Source organism: Hypomesus nipponensis, chromosome 13 (genome assembly GCF_054491055.1).
Source record: "Hypomesus nipponensis isolate SF chromosome 13, ASM5449105v1, whole genome shotgun sequence".
In the NCBI taxonomy this organism is placed as follows: Eukaryota; Metazoa; Chordata; class Actinopteri; order Osmeriformes; family Osmeridae; genus Hypomesus; species Hypomesus nipponensis.
In genome coordinates this window covers 13,064,106-13,087,500 of record NC_140373.1, presented here as the reverse complement: position 1 = coordinate 13,087,500, position 23,395 = coordinate 13,064,106, and the positions used below count along the sequence as shown (strand labels likewise).

The following is a 23,395-nucleotide window of genomic DNA, read 5'->3' as shown; positions in this document are numbered from 1 at the left end:
AGTCTGTCGAAGTGTTATACACTGCCCTCTGTGTGGTCAGCCATCAACTACAAGGTGACTAGTTAACTCTGACCATAAGACTACATCAAAGTTGACTTGAGTTCTGAGATTGCAGGGGTTTCAAAGCTGGATGGGTACATGATCACTGTAACACCCAAGTTTGAATTTCATGTCTCTTTTGGTCCTCTAACTCTTCGGGGGGGGGGGGGGTGATCTGGTGCAGCCCCCACCACCACCACCCCCACACACCACCAGGATGAAACACTGAGCTGTACAGATGATGAAATGCAGAGAAATGAAGTCTGGAGAGAAAATCCCCAGCTCAGATGTTTTGTGTTTTGAGGAGACAGACTTCTGCCAGACTTCTGCTGAAATATCCTGGACCGACAGCAGAGGGCGTTGTAGACCAGCAAATCCCTCCTGGGGCGAGTTCAGTCGCTGCAGAGGGATACAGTTGCCATAGAGGCGGATACAGTTGCTAAAGAGATGGATAGAACTGCTATAGAGATGAATAAAGTCACTATGGAGATGGGTGCAGTCGCTGTAGAGATAGGTACAGTCACAACACAGACAGGCAGTCACTATAGAAACAGGTACGATAGTTCCAGAGGGATGCAGTCGCTACAGAGACCCGAGCCTCCACCAGTCGGCTTTGGTCAAAGCAACTTCAGCTTGGAAAGCAGAAAAACATCAAAGTTGAAAAGATATACAGTTATAATTAAAACTTAACCCTGAACAATCATAACAAGTGCCAAATAGATTAATGATAGATTGAAAGGTTATATTGATAGATTTACATTTAGTCATTTAGCAGACGCTCTTGTCCAAAGCGACTTACAGTAAGTACAGGGACTTCCCCCCAAGGCAAAGTGCCTTGCCAAGGACACAACGTCATTTAGCATGGCCGGGAATCGAACCAGCAACCTTCTGATTAATAGCCTGACTCCCTAACCGCTCAGCCACCTGACCCCAAACAGACCCCAGATCGATCGATAGATAAATAAATAGATGGATTATATAATTTCATGTGATATGGTAATACCAGACACAGCTCATGAATCATGACCACCCATCTGACTAATTTGTTCCACAGGCGCCCCTGTCCCATAGGACACTGCTGTAGGCCACACGCACACACACACACACACATACAAACACCCATGCACACACACACATACACCCACAGACACAGAGGCCAGAACACACCCACAAATTGTGTGTGTTTGTGTGTGTGTGCTTGTGTGAGTACTGTACTTGTGTGTGCTTGAACGCATTGAACCCCACAAAAAATATGTGAAGAATGATTGGTGTAGCAGAGTTCAACCAAGGGCATATCTAAAAAATGTTTTGTTTGCACAAATCACCTGAAAAGACATGTAAAAAGAATAAGCTATGATGGTTTATTAAATACTATAAAAACTATGGTTCACACATGCTCAGCATATGCAGTTTTAATTGATAGTAAATATGCAATTTTGTAGACCCAAACTTGACCCAAATTGTAGGTTTTAAAAGTGTTGTTTTACTGTAATTGGAAAGCACGAGAAATAAAACCCTGATTGGTGGTTATAATTGTTTGAGCTCATTGGCCAGTTTTTTCCCCATTGATGTTGTTACAGTAAAATGTTGGTTGGATCACCAACAGAGGTTAGTGTCACGGGAGCTGAGGAGAACCTTACTGTACCCCCAGACCATGCAGGCTCAGGGTTGTTTTCTACTTGAACTGGGGGGAGGAACACAGAACAGAGGGGAAGTTTTTACTATGCCACAGGGGGGGACATGGGTGGACCAGCCTGGCTCTGGGGCTCCGGAGAGGGGAAGAGGGGGGAGAAGAAGGAGGAGGAGGGGGGAAACGAAGGAGGAGAGAGGAGTAAAGGAGGAGAGAGATGAGAGTTTGCAAAAGAGCGAGAGAGGGGAAGAGAGGAAGGAAGGGGGTAAGGGGGGAGGGAGAAGGAGAAGGAGGTATAGAGGAGATAAAAAGGAGGAAGGACAGAAGAAGACGGAATAAGAGGGGGAAGAAGAGGAGTGAGAGGGAAGGAGGGAGGGAGAAAGAGAGAGAAGGAAGGAAAGAGAAGGAGAGGAAGAAGATCCTACAGTACCACACATAAGCAGACCACAGAGGCAAAGCAATATCCAAAAACCTTTATTTATAACACACACACTTTTATGCAAAACATCATAAAGAGTAAATACGAGGCAGTTGTAGAGAGAACAAATTAAAAGGGTTTCAATTGTGTAAAATAAAGTTGGCAAAAGAGCAACAAAAAGGCTTTTTATCAAATAAATAGCAACAATCTGAGCCAGCAACACAGGTTTTAAGATGAAAGGCAAGCATAAAAAAAGATGTTTCTTGGTTATTAGTGTTTGAGAAACCTTTGAGAAAATATATTACAACTCACAACTAAGTGCACTAACAGAGACCTAGCACACACATAAGGGCAACAAAAAAAACTCAAGAACCATGATGCAGGGAACAAAAACACACAACATCGACTTGGATTTACCATGTGAAGAGAAACTAAAAAAGACAATAAAAATACCAAACTGACATTGCTTGGATAGAGTAGTATTTACAAGAGCAATGACAGGCAGCAGGTCTGCAACCTTCATTTCTAAGAGAGGGAGAGAGAGAGATAGAGAGAGGGAGAGAGAGAGATAAAGGGGGGGGGGAGAGAGAGACCACAGGAACACTGAGGGGCAAGACTGGGGGGCCTGAGAACTGTGATGGATGTCTCCAGTGTCCACAAACATGCTAGATGAATTTAGAACCAGCATCAGCAACAGAACCGCTCCGCGGAGAGGTCTGGGAATTCTCTCGCATGTTTTCTGGACTTCAAAGACTGAATTTTTTTGGGAAACGATATGTTATGTTATATGTTTCAATGCATAAGAAGGAAGGAGGTATAGAACAGGAGAAAGACTAATGGAAGTTAAATAAAGAACAAGGATGAGGAACATGCTGTGGTTACTACACATGCAGAACGTCTTGGAAAAACGATACAGATTATAACAGATTTTGGTTTTACTCTATTTTCACAATGAAAACACAATGGATGTTATTTGACAACATTTATCAATGTGAATGTACGACATGCACCAAGCCATTTATCAAACAGTGATCGGATGGATTGTCTTAAAACTAAACATCATTGATAGCCAATGTCATATGACATCAGGTCTATCGTGACAGTCAGTGTTTGGGTGTGTCTGTGTGCGTGTGGAGATGTGTGGAGGAGTGTGTTTGCGTGGAGGTCTGCGAAAGTGTGTATATGTGAAGGTGTGCAACGTTGCGAGCGTGTGGAGATGTATGTGTGTGTGTGTATGTGTGTGTGTGTGTGTGTGTGGAGTGGTTCTCACATGTGTGAGGGACGGTCACCAAAGCCTCCTCAGTCCTGCTTACTGAGTACTGGGGAACTCTTTGAGAATGTCACAGGTGTTCTTGGAGATGACCTCTCTGAGCTTCCGTACGCGGCGGGTGCTGAACGCCCCCACGTAGCTCTCCGACTGCAGCACCGCCATCCCATCTCTCACGTCTCCCATGACGATGACCTGGCCCTCGCTTGCCACGCCCGTGATGTTGGGGCAGGGGCAGTTCCAGTCCATGTTCAGGAAGGTGACCTCCAGGGGCTCCTTGCCGAAGAACCTCAGGCCCATCTTCTCGTCCTTCAGGATCTCCTCGACGGTCACCAGGGCCTGGCCCGAGTCCTTGTCCTCAGTGAGCCCCGACATGCGTCCCAGGATGACAAAGTCGCTCTTGCAGAAACTGGTCACCATCTTGCCCTTGGGTTTGCAGGCCTTGCAGTGGTGGTTCTTGGGGAAGGGGCACATCTCCTCGCAGGCCTCCTTGGACTCAAAGTTGTTGTCGTTGCCGCTGCAGCCGCCGTAGATGAAGGACTGGCACTGCCTCAGGGTGCTGCTGTAGACCCAACGCGGCTCGTAGGCCTTGCAGGGCCCCTGGAGGCTGGGTAGGCCGCAGGGCTCGGCCAAGTCGGGGCCGCAGCACAGCATGCACGCCTCGTAGCTGTCCAGGCTCTTCCTGCCAGAGCCGCAGCTGCCGTGGGCAAACGACAGGCAGGTGTTTCTCTTGGGCTCGTAGTACCAGCTCACCTTCTCCTCGGCGCACTCCTCCTCCACGTCGGGGGGTCTCATGCATTCCTCGGCCTGGCAGCGGGTCTGGTTCTCGGGCTGGAGGCTCCTCGGGGCCTCCCGGGGGAGCACGGTGAGGGGGTGGTGGGCCTGTGCGGAGCCAGAGGGGTTCTGGGCCGTGCAGGTGTAGATGCCAGAGTCCTGGGGCTGGGCGTTGTAGATGACCAGCTGGCCGATGTTGGTGACCACCACATTGCCTCGGACGTGGTTGGGCTTCATGACGACCCTCTCCACCCCCTCTGCCTCCTGCCGCTCCCAGCTGATCTCTGGCTGGGGACGCCCGCTGATATCGCACAGGAAGCTGGCCGTGTCGCCAACGGTTACCGACTGGTGGGAGGGGCTGCTGGTCAGGACGGGCGCCTGGGAATCTTTGGCGGGCGGGGTGGTGTCCTGGAGAGGGGCCGTGGTTGGTCGGACGGTGGTCTCCACAGGCGACGGAGGGCTGGTGTTGGGCCAGGTGTGGTGGAAGCGACAGGTGACCACGGAGAGAGAGGAGCCCTTGGAGCAGGCCTCGGCGTCCATGTAGCACTTGTTATAGTAGGTCATACCGTCAGAGGCGCAGGTGAAGTGCGGCTCTCTCTCGCAGCGGTCTCGACACTTGCACACGGGCTGCCCGTCCCAGATGTCGCACTCGGAGCCCTGCTGCGTGCACATGAAGCTGGCGCACGTGGCCTCCTTGGGCATTCCCACCGGACCCTTCTTCCCGTCGACATAGCGAGCCGCGACACAACTCTGGTTGCCGCACACGTTGGCACAACATTTTTCAAACATCTCACATTCCTGTGGAGGAGAAAATTACTCTGATTAAGGCAATAAAACGGTTAAAACGTAAAACTATGGAATTACTCTTTGTCGGGGAAAAAATGTGGGTGTCAAACCTACACGTAATGTTTTGTTACTTCGATTTTAGCTATGTTGATAATCAAGAAAAAAGTGTCAAGAAAAAAGTTGAAGCGTTTGAAAACACTTAAATTATAAATACAGCACATATAGTTTAGTAGCCTAAATGGCAATATTTAAAAACTTTGCTATAACATTTTAATAAAATCAATCGTCATGGGTCAGAAACGCACCTGGTCAGATTCGCATTCCCGCATGCAGGTACTCATAGCGTCCACCCACAAGTTAGGGTTCATCTCGTTGGGGCAGATACCCGCATGGGAGTAGGCTACCCGGGCCACCGACATGGTCCTGACCCGGTGGTCCATACAGACTCCTAGGCAGAGTAAGAACCAGATCCACCGGGGAAACAGCATCCACCACATCTCCAGCGCGCGAAGATTAAAACGAAAATCCGATGAGAGAAAATCGAAAGTTTTTTGTAGTTAAAATTACTGTCAAAATATGCCTTTCTTAAATGTTAAAATGTCATCAAAAATCTAACAGAATGAAAACGTCTGCAGGGTAAATTAATTTAAAGAACTTATTACTACTACTCCAAACTTATTGGAATAATGAGATCACTGTGAAGGTCCAGTTCGATAAGGCATCTATGCAATGTGGATGCACTATTTATACTTTCTGACACAATATTCTCTAAGTCATGCGGTCTGTCTAACAATGTAACTAGCCAAGTTGCTCGCCTATGACAGTTATGAATTGCGTCTAAGGATGTTGAAATAACTTTGAAAAAACATCAGTGGTAAACCGGGGTTGGGGCTGGGGCGCACCTGCCTGTTAAAAGGATTTCTGGTATCCCCATTTAACCCTTTCCAGGCCTCAATACTGTAAGAGTGAACTGCAGGCACACAGCGCATGGAAACACAATTGGCAGTTGGAGCTGGACTACGGCCTATGTTCACGTTGCAATATGGATTTAATGTTTGTCCGCCATGGGCGTAGGCTAATGCAATTCACATTTCAGCGTTAGCAGTTTGCCTAATAAAAATAACTTAAGAAATCAGTTTGTATCTTATGTTCGCAACATTGTTGTTGTATTCATTAAGTAGCCTAATTCAAGGGATTGATGTGAATAATCGGCGATGATGTCAATTTTAAATACAACCGTATCTGTTGCTGGCATGGCAAGGTTGGTGTTGAAATATACAGTGTCAGTGTAGCCCTTTGTGAAATAAAAATACGATTTGGCCTGACGATTACATTTGATTTTAGTTTGGCGCAGGATAGGTACTTTTACATAAACCCCATTCATATGTAATCGGAGTTGTAAAATGAGACGCAAGCAAGATACATAAATGTAGGTCTACTTCAAAGAAGATTCACATTGTATGAATATTTGGATTGCCTTTTCAAGGCAATAAGAATCATTTCTGTCTTGGGACTGTTATGTACTCAGTAATGTTCATCATGGGGTTTATTTAACCTTGTACCATGAAAAAAAGAAATGATTCCTACCGCATCCAACTGACAAGGTTCTCATGAGGACACAGGTTGATGCTGTTGGACTTGTGCTTCCTCCCTGTTCATTAAGTGGCTGTATTAGTCCTACTACAAACGGCATTTATTCATAGGATTACTATACAGTACATGTACACTTCACATTAGTGATTTGGTCACACACTGTTTTATGCAGATATGCAACCATCTGGAAACATTGACTCACAAAGTATTAACCCCCTACATTATCAGTCCATTTATGCTTCATACAGCATGCATGCTCTATCGCAGCCTTGTGCCCTTGGCCTCCCATTGGGTCATGCAGCTCCATGCTCCTCTCAAGACCACATCTGTGCTCTGCCGTCCTGTCAGACCACGTCTCAGGTTCCTTAGTGTTGAGCTGCTTCAGATAAACACACAGTACATTTTCTGCACATTCTACAAAGGCTGGCTTTGTGTTGTGATTTACTTCCCCTCTAAATACCACCTGCGGGCCCTACTAGAGGGATTGGTGGTGCTGTAGCTCACCGATATGATTTATCCTCAGGTGCCCTTTGGACTGAACCCATCTGCATGATCAGGTGGGCTAAGGAAAAGGGAATTGAACCCAGACGTTTTGGGCAGAGATATGATACAGTGCAATGCAACGCTCCACAGCATAACACAACACATGACACAACATAACACAAGCAAACTCGACTTAGCATAACAGACCAGCCACGTCACACAACAAAGCACAGCAGTGTGTGTGTGTGTGTGTGTGTGTGTGTCTGTACACATACATGGCCGCATGCTAAATGTTCATGTGAGTGGACCTACTTTAATAGTTCTAATCCTATTACCGCCATTTTATACCGTGTGTTTTCAAATGAGAAACAAATGCTTGATCCCATGTGCCAGCATGTAACATTTCTGTTGTAGGGGACACAACAATTCTCTGGGCAGAAATTCATTCACGTTTTTCCATGTTTTTCTAATCATGCATTTGAATAACCGCACCACACACCCAATCCTTCATTGTGGGCATCCAGCCTGATTATATAAATACAGCCTGCATGAGAGAACCGGAGGGTCGGTCGGGTTCATCCCAGACCTGCCTGGACCAGGGATGTGTTTTGCGGCGAGAAAACCAATGTGTTCGACAAAGAGTGATGGATGAAAACATTTCATGTAAAAAACAATAACCAGGAAATGGAAAGCTGCGGAACATTCTGTAACGTAAGCCGGTAACATGTGAGGGCAGACTTTCACCTGAGATGGCATCTGTTATCACCCCTCCTGCCGTCTGGCAGTGACAAATGAAATGCTTCATCTGGAGCAGAAATTAATAAACTCATGTCAGAACCTGTGTAGATGGATGGCTCTGGAGGCTATAAACAGGTATTATAGACCGATCTTCTTGAAGACATGACAAGGTAAACACGAAAATCTTTAAATGGAATGAGTACTCGAAATCGTACAAAATCATTAAACGTTATGCCCTTAGCAATAGGGTATTTAAGGATACAGGGTTTCTTTGAGGAGAGCGAGGAAAAAAGCAACAACAAAATTCTTGTTTCAGGATTTTATAGCTTTATGAGTGATCATTCTAGCTGAAACTGTTACGAAACAATATGCAGCATTTGAGAACAACTAATAAGTTGGCAAAACCTTAATATCCAGTTGTAAGATAGAAAGAACAAGCAAAACCACTTTCACATGGAGCCAGTCCAGTGGTTTGGTAAAAGCTCGCTCAGAACTTAAATCAGAAGATCACAGATTCTGAGATCACATTTTGTAATTGTACGATAGAAATCTGCACCTCTGAACAGCATTCAAGGGGATAGCCATTATCAAACTCTTCCCATCACCCAACTGTCAGTTTTTGTCTTCCGTCCTCACAGAGACGGCTTTCAACGAGTCAATTTAACATCCTTTGGGGCAACCCTGACACAGCGTTTTACAACAAAGATTACTTTGTTGAGATTCTTGCTTCATAACCACTTGGTGGGGAGTTGTTTTCAATCATTCAGTAAATACCAATTCCTGTGCCCGCGGCACAAACTGAAAGGTGAGGTTGTGTGAGGCTTGCAGTGCCAACTCAGCCACTGTTTCATGTGGCAGTAGGTTGAAGTGTGTCACCCCAGGCACATGTATTCCTGGAAGAGAAGAACACCAGAGATGCCTGACATAGGATGACACTGAGACTTGGCAGTACATTGAGCTGGGCTGAGGGATTCTTGCTGTGAGGTGTCTGATAATAAACGGCCCTCCCATGGATGAGGGTTTGTGTTTGTTTGGTGTACGTGTGTATTTGTGTGTATGCATGTGTCTGTATGTGTGTGTGTACATGTATGTGTCTGCTTGAGAGAGTTTGTGAGTGTCTTTGTGTCTGTTAACATGAGTGTGAGTGTGTGCGTTTGCATGAGTGGGTGTGTTTGTGTGTTTGCGTGAGTGTCTGCATATTTGTGTGTGATGGTGAGTGTCTATGTGTGCGTGTGTGAAATGCCCGGATCTCATGTTTGTGTGTCAGGACCCGATCAAGGACCAGAAGTGCTATGGACGGTGAGCGTTATATTAGACCTCAGACCAGCTCTGTGAAGCAGGGGCTGAGTCACAACAGTAGAACTTCTCATTGCATGTTTGAGGTGATGAAATCTTTGAGATTCGTGGTTATTAAGATTTCAATTCATTGACCGTTTTTGTTCCTATGAATACCATACAGCTACATAATGTCTCCCAGGAATGTTTGCATTGTCATGTATTGTTGTTAGTTTGATGGCAACTTGACCCTGTTTGTGTTTAGACTTCATTCAATCCAGTGCAGTTCCCAAACCGCCAAGTGTCCTCAGAAACAGGTGTAACTTTACAGTTCATATTCAGCAGCCTCAACATGTCTGTCTGGCTGGTAGTGTGTCGGGCTGCAAATCTGCCTGTCTGTCTGTTTTTCTGTCAGTTTCTAGATCTGTGTGCCAGCCTGTCTGTCTGCCAGTCTATGCATCTGTCTGCAATGTTGTTCTGTCTGCAAGTCATTTGTCTGTATGTCTGGCCTTTCTTAACCCAAAGGTGAATTTGTGTGAATACTGCCCCCTCTAGTGGGATGAGACCAATACAAACCTCTCAATCGAGTTCTTCATTTATGCAATTTACAGTACATTGTCTCGTATTACAATTGGGTCTGTTTTATTAACATTTAAATAAAAACAACAACACCTGAAATTAAGCTTTTTGTAATATATGTATATATTTTTTTATAAAGATATGACCATCTTTTATATATTTCGGTAGTACAGAATTCAAGTTTTTACAGATTTGGTTCACAAAAGAATCACACAACCAACTGAGCAAACTTCCCTACATAAGACAACTCTCTGAAAAGATTTAATAAAAGATTAAATAAAGATACAGTATAAAAATAGCTGGGTTCGTTGCAAAACAGTGTTTGTGTGTGTTTGGAAATTACAGTGGCACAGTTTGTAGAAAAAGATGACCTACAAAAAACAAACAAATAACAAATGTTTATCCTGGTTTTGCAATGGACAGCTGCAACGATACATTCACTGGCATTCTCTTCTTTCACAAGGCACTATGGAACTGACACAAGAGATTGGCCCAATCCCATTTCCACCAACTAAACTAAAAGGTAAGTGACATGACAATAATCACAGAAATAAAAGATACAAATTCCTACTGAAAATTAAAACGTCACTGTTCCAATTCAAGAGCTGGAATTCTAATGTACAGCGGCCTGAGTAGAAATGGGATTGGTCCCGAGCCGAAGGGGTGCTGGGAGAAGGGGCGGAGCTACTGGACCAAGCCTGCGTCCTTGGCCATGCCGTAGAAGATGCCTCGCTGTGATAGGAGGTTGGAGGGAGTGTCAAACTCAGCGACCTGTCCCTTGTCCAACACCAGCACTCTGCAGAGTGTGAGGAGAAGGAGAGAAGAGGAGGAGGAGAGGAGGAGGAGAGGAGGAGGGGAGGAGGAGGAGAGGAGAGGAGGAGGAGGAGGAGGAGGAGGAGAGGAGGAGGTGGAGAGGAGGAGGAGGAGAGGAGGAGGAGGAGGAGGGGAGGAGGAGGAGAGGAGGAGGAGGAAGAGAGGAGCAATAAAAAGGGGAGGGGACGGATCAGGAGGGGAGAGTAAAGCATGAGGTAGAGAAGAAGTGAGGGAGGATAGAGGGGAGAGAATCAAAAGGAGCACAGAGGAGAAGGTACAGGAGAAAGGAGGGAACAAAGGGTGGAAAGAGAGCAATGGAGGATCAATGACATCCTGAACTAAAAGAAACCTCAAAGTATCTGTGTGTGTGTGTGTGTGTGTGTGTGTGGCGTAGCTGGTGTAGTCCATGATAGTGTTGAGTCTGTTTATGTGTGTGTGTGTGTGAGCTACCTAGTGTAGTCCATGATAGTGTTGAGTCTGTGAGCGATGGTAAAGACGGTGCAGTCCTCAAACTGGGTCCTGATGGTGGACTGGATGAGGTCGTCCGTCTCCAGGTCGATGGCAGCCGTGGCCTCATCCAGAACCAGGATCCTCGTCTTCCTCAGCAGAGCACGAGCTAGACACACCAGCTGCCTCTGGCCCACACTGGACACACACACACACATGCGCACACACACATACATGTACACACATGTACACAGATGTACACACACACACACATACACACACGCACATATATACGTACACACACACAAACACACGTGTACACACACATTATTATCTGTGTAAGACGTCCATTTCTGTCATGACTGAACAGAACCCAACTAAAATCACTCCCTCCATCATGGCCTACTGGCACTGATTCCCAGGTATGACCTTTGACCCGGCAATAGTTTACCTGAGGTTCTCTCCTCCCTCGGAACACTCCAGCTCCAGTTTGGCCGGCTGGTTGCTGACGAACTTGTGGAGGTGGGAGTGTTCCAGAGCCCCCCACACGTCCTCCTCGCTGTAATGCTCAAAGGGGTCAAGGTTCATCCTGAGGGACCCAGAGAACAGCACGGGTTCCTGTGGGACACCAGACGAGACATCTCAGAGAAATGTCTGTCTGTCAATCTGTCTGTCTGTCTGTCTGTCCGTCCGTCCTTCAGTCAGTCAATCTGTCTCTTCATGTATCCTGTGTGCGCGTGTGTGTGCACAAGTGTGTGTTTTTGAATTGGCATAGGTGTCTGTGTCTTTGTGTGTCGGTGTGTGTGTACCTGGGGTATAATGGTGAGCTTGGACCTCAGGTCGTGGAGTCCGATATCAGAGATCTTGATTCCGTCGATGGTGATCTCTCCACCAGCCGCCTCCAGCAGTCGAAACAAACAAAGGGTCATAGAGGACTTCCCAGCCCCGGTACGGCCCACGATACCAATCTACAACACACGCACACACACACACACACATACACAAATAAACTCCTAAATACACGCACACACAGCATTTAGACAATATACAGTATACAGTAAGAATCATGGGTTAGGAATCTTTCCCAGCATACAACTCTGTATTCAGGCTAACTGGTGAGTGTTTATGCTACAGTCACCTAGCCCCATCACACCTCCAGGAGCAGGGACCCTGCCAGCTCACCTTCTCCCCTCCCTTCACACTGAGGCTGAGGTTCTTCAGCACCAGGTCCAGGCCCTCTCGATACCTCACACTGTAGTCCCGGAACTCCACGTTCCCCTGGGTTGGCCAATCAGACGGAGGCTTCTTGTCCTCGATCTCCCAGGGTGCCTAGACACAGAGTAGATGTAGCCATGAGTATATGTAGCCATGACCTACAGACAACTACATTCTATTACTGTTGTTGTTTGCGTTTGTTATTTGTATGTATGTGTGGGAGTATGTGTGTAAGGGTCTAAACAGGACATGGTGTTCTAACAATACCACCCAGAGTAAACATGGATTGCATGAACAAGCAGTCCCACACACACACACACACACACACACACACACACACGTAGCAGAGCTATAAACCGAGCACCACAGAGAGGAGCAGTATAGTTTGAGAGGGCAATAAAACAACAAGACTCATGTGTGTACAGTATCGTAATATGAAGCTGAGGAACACAGCAGCCAAATGAGAGATTTGCTTGTGGTTTAACGGTCTTGTAGTTGGGATGAGGAATGTGACCAAGCTGGCAAGCTCACGGCCAGAGGAATGGATGTAAATTCCTGCCTTTTTAACAGCTTGGGTTCCTGGCGTGAGGGTTCAGAACAACAGTGTTCCTCTTTAAAATGCAAACTAGATAAACAAATACAGCCTATTCCTGGGATCCAGGAGCTCTCTGATGCCCAGATACACAGCCACACACACATGCACACACGCACACACACGCACATACCCACTCGCACACATACACACGCCCACACACAGACAAGTACACTCACTCATACCCTGGCGTCCTCACAGTACCTCGGTCTGGGTCTCTGCGTACTCCTTGACTCTCTCCACAGCCACAATGTTGCTCTCCAGGTCAGAGGTCATCCTCACCAGCCAGTTCAGAGACATGGTCACCTGCAGGAACACACAGATGGTAAGACGGACACACGCGCAGGGTCAGACAGATACACACACACACACACACCGTCAGATAGACACACACACACACACACAGCCAGATACACACACGGTTAGTCAGACACACACATGGTCAGTCAGACACACACGTGGTCAGATAGGCAGACACAAGGCCAGTCAGTCAGACAGACAGACACACAAACGCACACACAGACAGGCTGGTACTGGAGAGTTGATGTAGCGCTAGCGTACCAGCAGAGCGTAAGACACAGACAGGCCCACGAGCCCTGGGTTCAGCTGTTCCTTCCCGATGACCGCAAACAGAGCGGCAAACAGCACGATGCAGTTCCCGATGAACTCGATACGAACCCCCAGCCACCTACAGATGACGACAGCACAGTACATCATTACACACACACACACACACACACACACTATTCCAATCATTAGGTGGTTGGGTTTCAATACATACATTAGTCCATACACACACTATGCGAACCAGACCAAGGTTGGTTTTCAATACAAACATTTATAAATTCAGACACATACTACCCCAACCAGACGGTGGTTGAGCTTCACTCCATACATTCTTACACAAACAAACACAACCATACAAACAAACCACCACCTTCCAGATGGGTCGCGTCCAGACAGCGCCCCCTACCTGTTGGCCACTATCCCCGGGTAGTAGCTCTTCTGGTTGTCGTCCACCTTCGTGTTGTTCAGGGTGACGAAGGCGTCGAGCCGCCCGTAGGCCCTGACCACGCTGGAGCCGGTGACGGTCTCAGAGAAGTGGGAGTAGATGGGAGAGCGGCTCACCGACTCCAGACGCTTCAGCTGGCGTGACGTAGCTACGTAAAACCTCTGGGGGAGGGGGGGGAAGGAGGAGGACAACATCGTGGTTACCATGGCCATGATACACTCACTGGTATTGAGTACTGAGTCAACTACTGCAAAGCGTGCACACACACACACACACACACACGCATCGCTTGGAACATACACTGTGGTGAGGTCAGAGGTCAAGACATCTACAGTTCAGTGGGCGGGGCATCATTTCCCTCCACTGATTTTTTTTTTTTTACCAAACATAATTGTATCTATCTATGCGACATGGGGTACATGTAGCATAGATGAGGTATTGAATAAATACTTTATCTAAGGAATTGATAAGGTAGCTTCCAAAGGTATTTGTGTCATTATGTCAACATTTTTCTTTGCATAATGTATTTATACTAAGACAATATCTGCGAGTTCTGCCGATGTCTTCGTTGGACCCAGACCCCAATACCACTTTTTAATTGTAGCAAATCAAATCTTCTATTCAATCAAATTGGTGTGAAAACAGGCACAATTCATCAATCATAATCAGAGATATTGGAATAACAATGTTCATTACTGTTGGCTAAAGTTTACGGTGCTGTCCTAATGTTGTAGTGAGTGGTTTCACTGTTCCCCAAATTACATTTATACAGGTAAGATCAGTTACCAAGCCCACTAGAGTCCCTTATTCTTTGGCTTATCCATGTTAGAGACAGAGAAGAAGAATTAGGATGCTGAGTAGCCATGCAGAGAGATGGTGCCGCTGTGCCAGGGATATGAGGATGTGCAGTCAGGGCAAGGTGTGGTGAGAAGTGACGTGTTGTGAGATGTGGTTAGTAGCCATGGTTAGAGGGTCGAGATGCTATTGTTGCATTGCAGTAGAGATATTACCGTTCACCATGCCTGGTAACCGAGATGCGGTTACTTTGCGCTGTCTAATACATAGAGATTGTTCCTTGACTCTGACCAGGGCCGTAATCATAATGTATATTGAGGGGACACCCCCCCCAATATTCAAATTGATCAAAATGCCCCCCCCCCCCATATATTGATATAAAAATGTACATAAAGTATCAATGTTCTACGCTACAACAGGAAACCACGCAAAATTACGGATACTGGTGTCCTGTTTTTTTTCCGGGGGGGACCCTCAGACTCCCCAGCAGATTTTGTCCCCCCCAATGTTGACTCCATGCCCACGGCCTTGACTATGACCACAGAAATACTGTTGGAAACTATGCTATTCTGATCCTTGACTTTCTGCTGTACAGTAGGGTCTGTCTTACTGTACTGCACTATTCGTTGCTATGTTGCTTTGGGTGAAACTGTAGATTTTTCTAAATGAATAAAATGTCAAATGTTAGGCTACCGAGTGAGCAGTTGCGTAGTGAATTTGCATCACACCAACTTCTTTATTCGAATTTTGATACTGGCAATCACATGAGTAAAACTAAAAAATGATGTGAAACGGTAGTGTTCTTAGAGAGCGTAACAGCCAGTTAAAGCCACTTTAATATTAGTGGATGGATTAGTATTCCTAACAGTTGGCTATATGTCGTTAATAGGCACACATTATTGATGGATGAACATAAGATTTGGACTGATTATGATAAGTGACTTGTCGAAAATAGGATAAATCAAGTTTAAGGTAACCATGGAGATGTAACTATGCCCACGTACGCACGCACGCATGCACGCACACACACACAGAAAAACTACAGCTAAAGAACGGCTGCGCCCTAGCGACCACCCAGCAACATGACACCGTGCTTTTCCTTTTACCACTGACGGATCACAATTTAGCCCCAAATGAACATATTTCATATCGAAGGCTCAAATTCCTTCTGATTGGTTCCACATTAACCTACGGGTGGCTCTGTAAACGAGAACAGCCGTTCCACACTAACCCCAACTACGTAGATAAAGCTTCAGTTCACAATAGTATTAAACACACAGCAGCATCGTTAGTCGAACTAAGCAACACGGCAACCAAACCACGCTGCCACTACAACACTGGGACAGGCTGTCCAATCTACGCAACGACGAGACTACCAGCGACAACAACAACAGTCACAATCTATCAGACAGCATGCTGCGGGCTATTTATGAGTTAGCAGACGAGTTTCTGATTTACCTGGACCCACCAATAGAACACCATTAACGGGACTATGACTATGAGGAACATTGGGGTGAGGACAGAGCATACGAGTAGCACATTCACTGTGTACCAAAAAGTCCGCATCCATATGTCAATATTGTCAGGGATGTAGGTGTCTATAGTGTCCACGTCTTTGCCGAAGCGGTTTAGCAGCCGCCCCGTGGGGGTGCTTTCGAAGAAGGCTTGCGGCGCTCGCAGGACTCCTTGGAGCATGAGGACGTGCATGAGCTTGGCCGTGCGCAGCATGCCGTAGGCTCGGCACAGCAAGCAGTTGCCCAGCAACAGAACACCTGGGAAAGGGCACAGGTGACAACGACACCCTGATTAATTAGAAGTGATTTCCCTCTCTCTCTCTCTCTCTCTCTCTCTCTCTCTCTCTCTCTCTCTGTTTCTCTCTCTCTCTCTCTCTCTGTCTCTCTTCACGGTCACACAGTCAGAAACATTCATTTGCAGGAATAACGTTCAATCAAAAACTCCTGTGGGGAAAAACAACTACAGTAAATCTAAATATCTTGTTTTTAAGAAAATAGAATCAAACCACCGAAATATTGTGACCTGACCATTAGTGCGTTAGCCGCGTTCACACCGGTTTACCACCAGGGGGCAGTAAAATACCCCCAAATTCTAGTCACTGCTTTTTACCAGCCTCTCAGGCCGTTTCTGTTATTCCTCAACAGTTGGATGTTGACAGCAGGTGGCGAAACACCTTTTGAAACCATCTTGAAACACTGGCAAATAATACTTTGGGTTAGACCTGATTTGGTTGCACCATACAACAAAGATGAACAGAACACTGCCCCCAACAATGCAAACTCTGGGATAACTCGATTCCCCCTCTCAAACGCTTCTCGAGTATTATCAAAAGACTCCACATTGCAACCAGGGCTAGTGTTAAGATGATGATAGCAGAGGGCCCCATAGAGGACCAGTGAACAGATTATAATCTGAACCGTAGTTTCTTTCATCGCTGTGTTTACTCAACCCATGCAGGAGTGTGTGTGTGTGTGTGTGTGTAAGATAGTGTGAGGGCCAGTGGGTAAACAGGCTGCAGGCAGAACAGGAAGTGAGCGCTAGGGGCAGGGACAGAAAGAGTATGCATGGTTAGGAAGGAGAGAGGGAGGAAGACACATATACACTGTACAAACGTAAAAAGCTGAGGGGGAATAAAAAGCGACAAGTTGCGGCATGCCATTCAGGAACAGGAAGAAACACCCCATTTGGCACTTTTTGTTTTTCCTCAGAAAGAAAGAGGGGGGGAAAAACAGGCATTATTTCACATCCTTGCTTTCCCAACCGGACAGCGTCAGCAGTACCTGCACAAAGACGTACACGAACGCCAGGGGGGCGATGACCACGGCGAAAATGGGCGTGCTGGAAACAATAACAATCATGGTGGAGACGGAGGAGAACAGGGTGCCCAGGAACATGAGCACGGTGGAGGGCAGCGCCTCGTCGATCACGTAGATGTCCTTGGAGAAGCGGTTGATGATGCGCCCTAAGGGGGTGGTGTCAAAGAAAGACTGGGGCGTGTGAAATTTGTTGTCGAGCAGGGCAAAGTGAAGCCTCCTGGCTGCGCCGATGTTCCCCATGGCCAGGGTAAAGGAAGACATCATGACCAGGATGCCTGTGAGGAGGAGGAGGAGGAGAGAGGTGGAGGAGAGAGTTGGAGGAGGAGAGAGGTGGAGGAGGAGAAAGGTGGAGGAGGAAGAGGAGGAGGAGAGAGGTGGAGGAGGAAGAGGAGGAAGAGGAGAGGAGAGAGGTGGAGGGGGAGAGAGGTGGAGAAGGAGGAGTAAGAGAGTAGAGGAGGAGAGAGAGGAAGAAGAGAGTGGAGGAGGAGGAGCAGAGAAGAGGAGGAGGAGGAGGAGGAGAGAAGTGGGGAGAGGTGGAGTAAGAGGGTAGAGGAGGAGAGAGAGGAGGAAGAGAGTGGAGGAGGAGGAGGAGAGAAGAGGAGGAGGAGGAGGAGGAGAGAGGAGGAGGAGGAAGAGAGAGGTGGAGGAGGAGGAGAAAGGTGGAGGAGGAAGAGGAGGAGGAGAGAGGTGGAGGAGGAAGAGGAGGAGGAGAGAGGTGGAGGAGGAAGAGAGAGTTAGAGTAAGAGGGTAGAGGAGAGAGAGGAGGAAGAGAGTGGAGGAGGAGTGCGGAGGTAAAGGGGAGAGAGAGAGAAGACGTGGAGTTGAAGAGGGCGGTGGAGCTCTTTGGGATTGTGCGTCAAAGTAGATATCCTCTATGTTGGATGTGAACTGAATAACCCGAGAAGTTAGACTAGACTGTGAGAAGGTTAGCACACCATTCACTGGAAATCATACAGCACTTCACAGTGATTCATTGTGGGATGCGCAGACAGCATTGACTTTACAGCCAGACACGTTTTCAACATATGTTTCTCGGAAATGACTCATTCAATTTGAATGTAAAAGAATAAAACCACTTTTTTCCCCCAGGCCAAGATTTGATGTTCGCCAGAAGTCAACTGTCTCCTGCCATACATCCCTATCCGGAGGCGAACTTCCAAGGGGATCGACTCGATCTAAAAGGGATCTGAGGAGATCCAGACGGGCGCCGTCTCACCCTGCGCGATGCCCAGCGCCGCGTACACCCCCACCCTCATGGGCACGTTGGCCTGCGTGACGTTCAGCCCCGCGTCGTTGGTCCACTGGCTCAGCCAGATGTTGGCGCCGATGGCGGCGGCGTTCTGGCAGCAGTACAGGAAGCAGATGAAGACGGAGAGCATGGGCCCCACCGCCCGGGCGTACTCCAGGAACACCTTCAGCTTCACCTGGGGGGCGGAGGGTTGGAGGAGGAGCGGGGGGGAGATGAGGGGCGGAGAATGTCGAATATTTAAAACCACAGTATCTTCGTGCGTAAAAAAAAATACAAAAAAAAACCCTCCACGTCCCAGTCGGCACGGCAACGGTCACAGGGACGACCGGGGCGAACGCCCCCCCCCGGAGCCCCTCCACTCCACTCACCCGGCCCGTCTCGGTGGTCTCCGCCTGGATCAGCTTCTCCTTGGATGGCACCGTCTTCTCCGGCAGGGGCTCCGGATGCTTCCGCTCGCTGCACAGCCGCTTCCTCACCGACCTCGTCTTGGGGTTCTCCACATCCGACGAGATGATGCTGATCTGCCTGCGGGGCGGGGGGTCAAAGGTCAAGGAAGAGGGGGTCAGCGGTCGAGATAAGGACAGGGGGACGTGGGAGAGGGGTCAGGGGTCATGCAGGGGTCAGGAAGCAGGGAACAGGGGTTCAGCGGGTCCATCCCTCAGCAAAGGTGGATTTCTGACACTTCTGTGTGTACCTTATGAACTTTCTTTTCTCTTCGTTTACCACCGGCTCGTTGGACACCATATCTGTGTGGTTGCTAAGGGCGTCGTCAGGGAACTCTTCATCGTCCATCAAGGCCTCTGTGAGGATAATGACATGGAAATGATTCAACTGTTCTGGGGTCCACGGATAATAGGTCGGCTTCATAGAAGGGAGAAAAGCAATCACTGTTCAATGATCACATCATTAGAATGTTTTGTGTCTGAGCTAATGCCAGCTCGGTGTTAGCTACGTATAGACGTGCCTCGTTTCACACACAACGTAAAATGTTACAGGATCTACTCCCACACACACACACACACACACTCAACCAGCGCACACACATGATACCCCCCAAACACACACGCACTATAGCCCCCTCACACACACACGCACCGGTGGCCTCTTCCTCCTCGATGATGTCATCGAGGGAGTAGTTCCGGAGGAACTCCGCGAAGGCCCCGTTCTCCTTGAGCAGGGCCTGGTAGGAGCCCATCTCTGACACGCGCCCGTCCACCAGCACCATGATGTTGTCCACCTGCGGCAGGAAGCTGATGCCGTGCGTCACCAGGATGCGCGTCTGGAGGGAAACGAGGAGGGGGACACACACACACACACACACAACACACCTTGTTTGGTTTGATGTATGAAGACAAGAGGCGACACCCTGAAGAGATGGGATCTCACACACGGGCCTGTGGGCTCTCACTCATGCTTTCTGACACACATCCCCCACTCTCGCTCACACCCATACAGCCGTGGCCAACAGTTTTGGGAGCGACATACCTTTTGTGCTTGCAAAACTTGCCGGACCTTGGCATCAAATGACTGCCGACATGATTTCAGTAAGTCATATCATCAGCAGAGGGGAAAGTGTGAGCTAGTCAGGTGAAATGAGCCATGACTACAGTACTCATACACACACACAGCATAAGTCTCTCTGTAAACCTTACTTCACCCTGTCCAGGCGTACAGGGCCCTGAATCCGCTTGAGAGTGCGTTGACACATTCAGTATAACTCTATACTGTTAACAGCTTATCTTTGAGCCATAAACATGATCGTTCATGAGGCAGTAAAGAGAGTCTAAAACCATAAACCAGATAAGAGCTACAACTTCCTCTGACTGGTCTTACTCTCACTGCAAGTCTTGACAAGCCTCCCAGCCTGACTACCAGCCCATGTCATGTGTGTGTGGGAGAGAGGGCGTGTGAGAGAACATACATTACATTTCGTCATTTAGCAGACGCTCTTATCCAGAGCGCCTTACAGTAAGTACAGGAACATTCCCCCCCCTAGGCAAGTAGGGTGAAGTACCTTGCCGAAGGCACAACGTCATTTGGCACGGCGGGGAATCGATCCGGCAACCTTCTGATTACCAGCCCAACTCCCTCACCGCTCAGCCATCTGACTCCCATACGAGTGTGTGAGAGCACACATGTGTGTGGGTGTGTGTGCGTGCGAAGGTGGAGCCAAACGGCAGCAGGTTGGCTAAAGACGCTGGAGGTCAGCCTCCTCTGGAAGGGGAGGACGTGGTCCCCTGGTCTCACCTTGTCCTTGAGCGCCCCGTCGGGGCCCATGACTTTGTCGAAGATGTGCTTGGCCACGTGGGCGTCGACTGCAGACAGCGGGTCGTCCAGCAGGTAGACGTCAGCTTCGCTGTACAGAGCTCTGGCGATGCTCACCCTCTGCCTCTGCCCCCCGGACAGGTTTATGCCCTGGAGGTGGGGGGGGGGGGGCGAGGGGAGTTAGGGGGGTTGAAGTGGGGGGGGGGGGGGGGAGGTGGGGAGATGGGGACGGACGGATGAAGAGTTGAAGGACGGATGGGCGAATGAGGAAAGGGGATTGAGGGAGAGAGAGAGAGAGAGAGAGAGAGAGAGAGAAGTAGGGAGGGATGGATGGATGAAGAGTGGAAGCAAGGGAAGAATGGACGTGTGGACGGGCGAGGCCGAGGATAGAGGGAAAGAGAGAAGTAGGGATGGAGGGGGGAGGGAGGGATAAACAAAGATACACACAGAGCCGTCAGTGCAGCACTACATGTTGTCACCCGCAACATCCTCTTCAGACTATGAAGACCCAGGGGGAAGAGGGGGCGTCAGGGAGGGCCATACCTTCTCCCCAATCTCTGTCTGGTCCCCTCCAGGAAGCACTTCCAGGTCAGGGGTCAGGGCGCAGGCGTCTAGGATGCAGCGGTACTTTGGCTCATTGAAGGGCTTCCCAAACAGGATGTTGTCTCTCAGCGTGGCGTTCTGGATCCAGGCCTGCTGGGGTACGTAAGCCACAGAGCCCTGGAGGAGAAGAGGAGGAAGGGAGGGAGGAAGGGAGGGAGGGAGGGGGGAGGAGGAGAGGGGCGGGGGAGAAGAGAAAGAATGGAGGATGGGGGGAGGAGGAGGGTAGAGGAGGAGGATGGGAGAGGAGAGGATGGGAGAGGAGGAGGAAGAAAGGATGGAGGGAGGAGGGGAGGAGGGTGGAAGAAGGAGAAGTGAGCAGAGGAAGAGAACGGGTGGAGGAGTAGGAGAAGGAGGAGAGTAGAAGAGGTAGAGAGAGGAGAAGAAAGGCAAACAGGAAAAAGGAGAAAGGACAGAAAGACGGGGACTCAGTACAGGAGAGCGAAGCTGGACCGTTCCGCCTCAAGCTACCCAACAGATGAAAACGCTCAACCTTTACACAATAAAAAAACACGTATAAATGCAAACTAGTCCATTTCTGGGAAAACGTACCCGAATAGAGATCTCCCCATCGAGCTTCTCCATCTCTCCCAGCAGAGCCGAGATCAGCGAGGACTTTCCACAGCCTACATGACCCACCACAGCCAGCAGAGAGCCCTGCGGCACCATCAGGCTGATGCTGGAGACACATCAACATTCACTCATTCATTAGGTTGAAACTGGAGACACATCAACATTCACTCATTCATAAGGTTGAAACTGGAGACACATCAACATTCACTTATTCATAAGGTTGATACTGGAGACACATCAACATTCACTCATTCATATGGTTGATACTGGAGACACATCAACATTCACTCATTCATACGGTTGATACTGGAGACATCATTAACTCATTCATACGTCTTGATAGTGGGGACGTCATTCACTCATTCATACGTCTTGACACTGGGGACATCATTCACTCATTCATAAGGTTGATCCTGGAGACATCATTCACTCATTCATACGGTTGACACTGGGGACATCATTCACTCATTCATACGGTTGACACTGGGGGACTTCATTCACTCATTCATACGGTTGACACTGGAGACATCCATCACTCGTTCATAAAGTTGATACTGGGGAGACACCGTTCATTCACTCGTTCATCAGTGCCATCAGTGGCACACAGACAGACTCTGCTGCTGGTCTAACTGGAGGGCGTACCTGTGCAGGACAGGGGGATCCTCCTTGGTCCAGGTGAACTTGCCGTTGACCACGGTGACAGCACAGTCTGGAAGAGAACACACCGGAACATCACTACCTCCTGCAGAGCAACCCGGATGTGACGGCTAAGAATGACACAGCATTTTCTTTTCAAAACGAGTTTGCGGAATGCTTTGCAGTTCAACGACTGACACTTTGTCATTTTGTGAAAAACGACGCTTCGTGATATTCTGACTCACAGCCTAATGGATTCAGTCATGACAAAACAAACACCACAATGAGCTACAGTGCAGCCCAGAGCACAAAAATAACTGACTGACTGAGCCCAGGCATAAGAACACAAAGAAACCCTTTCCAAAGTGCCGGCATGAAAACAGCCAGTATTTGCATGACTAGACAGAACAGCCCTCTACCACTCTGTGAACCCGTGACTATCCTCTCCTCTAGTGGACAAGTGGGAACCTGCCTAGCGAGACGCGGCAGTGAGTGTGTGTGTGTGTGTGTGTGTGGTGGGGAGGACACGTGGTTTTACCTGAGGCAATGTTGGCTCTGTCCACAGACTCTGGGTCCAGCTCATCGTGACTCAGGAAATTCTGGATACGCTTCAGAGACACACTCGCCTGGAGCCCCCGCCACACACACACGCACACACACGCACACACACACACAAAGTAATGTAAATGTTATTTTTACCAGAGCATTTGGTCTGCAGGGTCCTGTTTATACAATAAATACATGTTTTCATCATGACGACAGAGAATGAGAGAGAGAGGGAGGAG

The 23,395-nt window shown here is 48.3% G+C and overlaps 2 protein-coding genes across 3 annotated transcripts in view; both read right to left on the bottom strand.

The window, feature by feature from the left end:
* Positions 1-2,783: 2,783 nt before the first annotated feature.
* Positions 2,784-5,411, bottom strand: wfikkn2b (WAP, follistatin/kazal, immunoglobulin, kunitz and netrin domain containing 2b). The gene is made up of 2 exons (XM_084670462.1): positions 5,220-5,411; positions 2,784-4,926 (listed from the first exon to the last, which is right to left on the bottom strand). The coding sequence occupies exons 1-2, from the start codon at positions 5,409-5,411 to the stop codon at positions 3,397-3,399; spliced, it is 1,722 nt and encodes a 573-aa protein (XP_084526588.1). The 3' UTR covers positions 2,784-3,396.
* Positions 5,412-9,681: 4,270 nt separating this feature from the next.
* Positions 9,682-23,395, bottom strand: part of abcc3 (ATP-binding cassette, sub-family C (CFTR/MRP), member 3) — a 40,079-nt gene continuing 26,365 nt past the window's right edge. The window contains exons 14-31 of one of the 2 annotated variants that reach the window (XM_084671035.1): positions 23,149-23,236; positions 22,617-22,683; positions 21,954-22,080; positions 21,345-21,521; positions 20,784-20,951; positions 19,632-19,815; positions 19,231-19,336; positions 18,905-19,061; positions 18,504-18,711; positions 17,252-17,562; positions 13,623-13,822; positions 13,211-13,337; positions 12,854-12,955; positions 12,025-12,171; positions 11,652-11,810; positions 11,294-11,460; positions 10,846-11,040; positions 9,682-10,378 (exon numbers count right to left, since the gene is read on the bottom strand). In XM_084671035.1, the coding sequence (XP_084527161.1) occupies positions 10,267-10,378; positions 10,846-11,040; positions 11,294-11,460; positions 11,652-11,810; positions 12,025-12,171; positions 12,854-12,955; positions 13,211-13,337; positions 13,623-13,822; positions 17,252-17,562; positions 18,504-18,711; positions 18,905-19,061; positions 19,231-19,336; positions 19,632-19,815; positions 20,784-20,951; positions 21,345-21,521; positions 21,954-22,080; positions 22,617-22,683; positions 23,149-23,236 (2,802 nt within the window). In that variant the 3' untranslated portion in view covers positions 9,682-10,266. Of the gene's footprint in view, positions 10,379-10,845; positions 11,041-11,293; positions 11,461-11,651; positions 11,811-12,024; positions 12,172-12,853; positions 12,956-13,210; positions 13,338-13,622; positions 13,823-15,914; positions 16,229-17,251; positions 17,563-18,503; positions 18,712-18,904; positions 19,062-19,230; positions 19,337-19,631; positions 19,816-20,783; positions 20,952-21,344; positions 21,522-21,953; positions 22,081-22,616; positions 22,684-23,148; positions 23,237-23,395 lie in introns of both variants that reach the window. The other variant, XM_084671034.1, reaches the window with a different exon arrangement.

What these genes read in the sequence shown, in the direction of transcription:
- wfikkn2b (XM_084670462.1), bottom strand. Translation starts at nt 5,411, where the DNA reads ATGTGGTGGATGCTGTTTCCCCGGTGGATCTGGTTCTTACTCTGCCTA. An exon ending in GGGAATGCGAATCTGACCAG is followed by an intron (nt 4,927 to 5,219) that starts GTGCGTTTCTGA and finishes TCTCCTCCACAG; the next exon opens with GAATGTGAGATGTTTGAAAA.